This window comes from Lutra lutra, chromosome 2 (assembly GCF_902655055.1).
Source record: "Lutra lutra chromosome 2, mLutLut1.2, whole genome shotgun sequence".
Taxonomy (NCBI): domain Eukaryota; kingdom Metazoa; phylum Chordata; class Mammalia; order Carnivora; family Mustelidae; genus Lutra; species Lutra lutra.
In genome coordinates, this window is record NC_062279.1 from 39,607,890 (window position 1) to 39,614,155 (window position 6,266).

The following is a 6,266-nucleotide window of genomic DNA, read 5'->3' on the forward strand; positions in this document are numbered from 1 at the left end:
AGCAAAACCACTTATAACATGCACCCATATGTACAAAATATGGCCTCTTCAACTTCAAACAGAATTTTCACTTATTTGCCCTAGTTTTCCTCCAAGGTAATTTTTAAGTTCAAATGGTCAAGCATATAAATAAAAATGTTCCTTGAAAGCCCGAGCTTTGAAATTATATAAAATAGATTAATTATGTTAATTATATACATTATATATTCTATATCATTGGTTTTATATGTAAATTTGTATACTTATATTAAGTGCAAGTATAAATGTAAAATAAAAGTATAAATGTAAAATAGAAAAAGTTATCAAATGGGGTGCTTGGATGGCTCAGATGATTAAGCATCTGCCTTCGGCTCAGGTCAGATCTCCAGGTCCTGGATCCAGCCCCAGGGCAGGTTCCCAGCTCAGCAGGAAGTCTCATTCTCCCTCTGCCACTGCCTCTCACCACGCCTGTGCTCTGTCTCCCTCCCTTTCAAATGAATATATAAAATCTTAAAAAAAAAAAAAGTTATCAAATGGTTAAGTAAAGCTATTGAAAGTAAAAACACTCCTTGAAGACCCTAGTTTTGAAATTATATAATCCATGTAATTAATATAACGATTAATATAATTTAATAATATATAAATTACACATAATTATATAAGTATATGTAATTTAAAATATAAAGCATATGTATGTAATATAAATTATATTTATATAATTAAAAGTTATAAAATGTAAAAAGTTATCAAATGATTAAAGCTGTCGAAAACAAAATACGTGGAAATGCTTTATAACTTGCAAAGGACTATAATACACGTAAAATACTACCTTTTGAATTTTATTTCTTTATTAACCAAATTATTTTGCAGTGAAGGGGCATTTCCCTTACAAGAGGGAAATGAAAGAAAATAAACAAGAGGGATTTTAAGGAAAAATTTTTTCCCTTAATTTACTGTGATAATTTTCACTGGTAAGATAAGAACTAGCTGCAGACCATCACTTTTTCCCCCCAAGCTACTGTCATGTACCAGAATTTCACCAGAAATTATGTGAAGATTTATTTGAACTAATTGAGTCAGTAGATCAAATTAAACTTTTCTGAGGAGTCACATTACTTTGCAGAAATAGACCTCACAGCGCTCTAGGTCAGTCCATCCCAGTTGCCACAAGACTTGATTTACAGAGATATTATCGAAAGATTTTTAAATTAATGTCTGAGATTTCTGTTTGAATACAATAAGGAGTTGTCTTTATTTTGAAATCTTTACAGCTTTTTAGATTTTTTGGCATACTCTTAACCTTGCCTGCTGTCGGTTGCCAGTCACTTGATTTCGACATAATAGTCCAGGGCCACACTCACAGCGCTGGAAGATTTCTGGAGCTTGAGCCGTATCTTTCTGCCCTCTCCTAGAGCACACCTGTCCCTCCAGGAGGACTGGCTTGCAAATTTTAGTCCAGAAATGACGAGCACAGCAAAGTCCAGCTCCGCAGTCAAAAGTTCGAAGACATCTTTCTCCCTCTTGTCCTGTAACAAGATTCGTGTGGGCTGTCACAATAAATGGGGCAAAGTGGAATGTGGGGGACTTGTAGCTGGGATGCAGGTGTAGGATCTAGAGCCACAAAGTAAAAAAAAAAAAAAAAAAGCAGGACGCAGGTCTCCCAGGGCTAGCTCTTATGCCAAAAGTAGAGGACATGGGAATTTTAGCCCTACCTAATAGAATTTGTTTTATAAAGTTCAAACATTTTCAGAGAAAGATGAGATTTCCAGGGGCGCCTGGGTGGCTCAGTGGGTTAAGCCTCTGCCTTCGGCTCAGGTCATGATCTCAGGGTCCTGGAATCAAGCCTGGAATCTGGCTCTCTGCTCAGCGGGGAGCCTGCTTCCCCCACACCCTCTGCCTGCCTCTCTGCCTATTTGTGATATCTCTCTGTCAAATAAATAAAACCTTTAAAAAAATCATTTATTAAAAAAAGAAAGATGAGGGGCACCTGGGTGGCTCAGTGAGTTAAAGCCTCTGCCTTCGGCTCAGGTCATGGTCTCAGGGTCCTGGGATCGAGCCCCGAATCGGGTTCTCTCTGCTCAGCAGGTAGCCTGCTTCCCCCTCTCTCCCTGCCTCTCTGCCTTCTTGTGATCTCTCTCTGTCAAATAAATAAATAAAATCTTAAAAAAAAAAAAAAGAAAGATGAGATTTCCAGTATTGAGGAATGAAATCAATACCCCCATCAGTGTTTTATTAAATGGGATTTATATGGACACAGCCCATGACTCATAAAGGGGCTGCTTAGCCTTGGAGACACAGACTGGCCAATCCACTGCCTTCAAATATTCCAGTTATTTTATGTCCAAGATAGGAATTAGCTTCATCTTAGTGAAGTTTGTATTTTAAGAATAAAAAGTTGATTCATCGACTTTCATTTCTCTTTTATTTTTTATCCTGAGGACTTAGGGAAACCTCCATTTATTAAATTACAGACTATAAAAACATATGTGTTCAAAATTCACTTAAAGATTTTCCTGCCAACCAGTTCATGATCATGGCTAGTCCCCTGGCCTCTTCAGTGGCTGACTGCCTTATGCTACTCCCTACGTGATCTTCCAAGCTGTGGATGGAGAGCGATTAGAAGGACATAATCCCTCTGTGTCTCTGGAGTGGGGAGGAATCAAGTCAGGTTCAGCCTATCCTTGAAAGCCGAGGGGGGAAAATGTTTTTCTTTTCTTTTCTTTTTTTTTAAAGAATTTTATTTATTTATTTGAGAGAGCACAAGCACAAACAAGAGGAGGGGCAAAGGGAGAAGGAGAAGCAGGCTTTCTGCTGAGCAGTGGCTCTGATCCCAGGATCCATGGACTGAAGGCAGATGCTTAACGGACTGAGCCACCCAAGTGCCCCAGGAAATGTTTTTCTCTTAAAGAAAAAAGAGAAAAAGAAAAAAGTGCTAGAATGCTTCTCTTACCCTTACTGCCTTGTGGTTTCTTAATATTTGGCTTCCTTTGGGGTTTGTTTTCCTGAATTGGATGCTCAGTCGTTGCTTTCGTGTCCGCATCATCTTGCACATCGATCTGCCTCTCCAGTACGGGGGCTGCATCCTCCATTGTCGTGCAAACATCTGAGGGACAACCAGGTGTGGTTGGAGTTATTAACTTCAAGGATTAGGACTACAGACACGCTGATTATTAACACTGTTACATAGTTTGGCAGTACCTCTGCCTTCCGTTTATATATAGCTTGCACGATTTCTGGGACACATGCACTAAATATTTACGTGCACATACAGCAAAGAAAGCAGTTAAGTAGTGGAATCCAAGTGAAAACAAAAGAATTTGAAAGATCCCCTCTTGAGCCCCTTCCTTTAAAATCATTATCTCTAAGTTGTTGACAAAAATTATCGCCAGGAAATAAACTATTTTATTGCATTAAGAAAAGGCAGCTGCATGAATGACTTCAAGCGTGAATCCAGGAAACCTTCGGAGAGTGCCCATCTTGGAATATTCTAGCCTACGAGACTCATATGCTATCTTTAGTTGAAAACCACTGTTCCTTGGGGTGACACCATCCTGCAGGGGTTTACAATAGCTTACCGTTCACGCAGAGCGTCCCAGGGCAGCACACGGCGTGACGGTGGCACCTCCTTCGTAACCCACGACAAGTAGCACAGAATGGCTTCTCATCTTGAGGTTTGAGGCAGAATTTTCTAGAACTGCAGTCCTTGTCAGACAGGCACTGTGAACCCTGTAAGGAAAAACTTGTCACAGGGCTGGGCAACCCAACAAGGTGGAAGAGGACTTTGAATTCAAAGTGGGAGGTGGAGGAAGCCGCATCATAGTGGTGCCTCGCATGTGGTGAAAGGCCTTTGGCGGCGCAGAAATTTTTCAATATAATTGGTTTTCTCCCACAAAGGGGAAATCAAATCTCCGATGAAGAAACCTATGTGCTGCAAAGGTTGCATTCGAAAAAATCGTCCTACTTTTAAAACTCGGGATTTCATTGTCTTGTGCCCTTTTGACAATGGAAGAAAAATGCCTTCTGATGTGTGTTTCAGAGATGGTGAGATTGTTGGTCTACATCCTCGAGAAGCTGAGCTACAGGTTGAGTACCTGTAATGTTGGTGTTTGTGCCATTCCCATTTGATGTTTTTCCTCTAGGGAGTCCCATCCCTTTGCCAACTGCCCCTCCGTGAGCCTTACCCCCGTGAACTGCCCCCTGCTGCCTTACGGGTGCTTTACCTTCCGAGCCCCATGCACATCAGCAGAGTTCTTGATGTTGTTGAAATCCAGAACCAGAGCTCCCAGGGGGGCGCACAACCAGCTGAGCCCCAGCAAGACCACCACCGCCATCCTCTAATCACCTCTCCGCGCCCTCCAAACTGGGCTGCTCCAACCCCACAAGAGAGCAAAACAGAAACCCCGCAAGGTCGTCTGGAACTGCTTTTCTCGAAGGGGAAGCAAATCTTCGTCTGTGTAAGGTGTGTGAACTCCAAATGAGCAGGTTCTTTCTGGAACTATTTATACCAGATGTGCCTCCTCATCTCTCTCCCCCACCCCCCTTCATTTCCTTCCTCCTTACCCCACACAGGCTTCAACAAATCCCTTTAAATCTGTTTGATCAATAGTTCAAAACAAGGATTCAAGAGAGAGAGAGAAGGGGCAGGGCCACAACGGCTTCTCCTCCAGGGGTTGAATCCCTCTTAATTATTGCATATCAAAGTTAGTTCAAAGGGTTAGCAGAAGAGCAGGATGTCTGTATCAAAGGCGAACTCTGCTAATCACCTGCATTTCCTACCTTCAGTAATCCTTCTCGGGTGGAGGGAGTCTGTTCTAAGATCTGTTTTCACAGCTAATCGTGCTCAAAGAATGAATGAATCATACTGGCCAAAATGGCTGTAGAGGATGCCAAAAACTAATGAGTTACAAAATATCCCGGGAAGCTTTAAACTCAGCTTCAGATCGTGAAGACAGATAGAAAAGAGAGAAAATGCCTTCTGATTAGCTCTGGCATCCAGATGTAAAAATCCCAACAGCTTAAAAGCTGGGAACATAATAGCACCTGTTCCGATTCAGTGTCAATGGGCAAATAATCCTTCCTAAACTGCAAATTGAACTGTTTGAAGCCAGGGTTATTTAATTAGGAAAATAATGAGATTTATAACAATTCCCCCCCCCCCTTTCTTGATGGTGGGGACAACCGCAGAAAGCCCATCTTATGCAGATTCACACAATTCAATACGAAGCGTCAGATACATTTTATGTGTAATGTATTTGTATCGCATCATGTTAAATGGACTTGAGCTGATGCCAGGTGGGATTTCATTCATTTTCCATTTTCCTAATTTGAATTTTTTAAAACATCTGCTTCGTCCCGTTTTGTCTCCTTGATTTTCAGCAAGACTGTTAGAGAAGTCAAATCATTTAGACCCGTGCTTATCACTGCCAAAGTATTAGCAGAACAATCTAGATCTCGGTCAAAATATTTTTCCCCCCTCACTTCTTGGTTTCATTGTTTTCAGCATAGACTCATACCGGTATCTCAGGTGTGAGCTGCTGTTTAAAATCTAAAAATAGCGGTGCCCGGGTGACTCAGTGGGTTAAAGCCTCTGCCTTCAGGGGCACCTGGGTGGCTCAGTGGGTTAAGGCCTCTGCCTTCGGCTCAGGTCATGATCTCAGGGTCCTGGGATCGAGCCCTGCGGGGCTCTCTGCTCAGCAGGGAGCCTGCTTCCTCCCCCCCCCCCCCCTTCTCTCTCTGCCTGACTCTGCCTACTTGTGATCTTGGTCTGTCAAATAAATAAAATTATAAAAAAAAAAAAAAAAAAAAAGCCTCTGCCTTCAGCTCAGGTAATGATCCTGGGATCGGGCTCTCTGCTCAGCAGGGAGCCTGCTTCCTCCATTCTCTCTCTGCCTGCCTCTCTGCCTACTTGTGATCTCTGTCTGTCAAATAAATAAAGTCTAAAAATAGTGGCGCCTGGGTGGCTCAGTCGTTAAGCGTCTGCCTTTGGCTCAGGTCATGATCCCAGGGTCCTGGGATCTAGCCCCTGCTCAGTGGGGAGCCTGCTTTTCCCTCTCCCACTCCCCCTGCTTATGTTCCCTCTCTTGCTGTCTCTCTCTCTCTGTCAAATAAATAAATAGAATCTCAAAAAGAAAATCTAAATATACTTGGTGGTGGGCCGCATGTCTGGCTGGCTCAGGGGGAAGGGCATGCAACTCTTCATCTCGGGGTCATGAGTCGAGCCACATATTGCGTGTAGAGATTACTTAAATAATAAACAAGCAAATAAATAAAATCTAAAAATGCATAGT

At 42.3% G+C, this 6,266-nt stretch overlaps 1 protein-coding gene across 1 annotated transcript; it reads right to left on the reverse strand.

Moving 5' to 3' along the window:
- Window positions 1-1,230: 1,230 nt before the first annotated feature.
- DKK4 (dickkopf WNT signaling pathway inhibitor 4) lies at window positions 1,231-4,310 on the reverse strand. The gene is made up of 4 exons (XM_047717209.1): window positions 4,200-4,310; window positions 3,555-3,705; window positions 2,930-3,082; window positions 1,231-1,505 (listed from the first exon to the last, which is right to left on the reverse strand). Exons 1-4 carry the CDS (start codon window positions 4,308-4,310, stop codon window positions 1,255-1,257), a joined length of 666 nt encoding a protein of 221 aa, XP_047573165.1. The 3' UTR covers window positions 1,231-1,254.
- Between the last annotated feature and the right edge of the window lie 1,956 nt (window positions 4,311-6,266).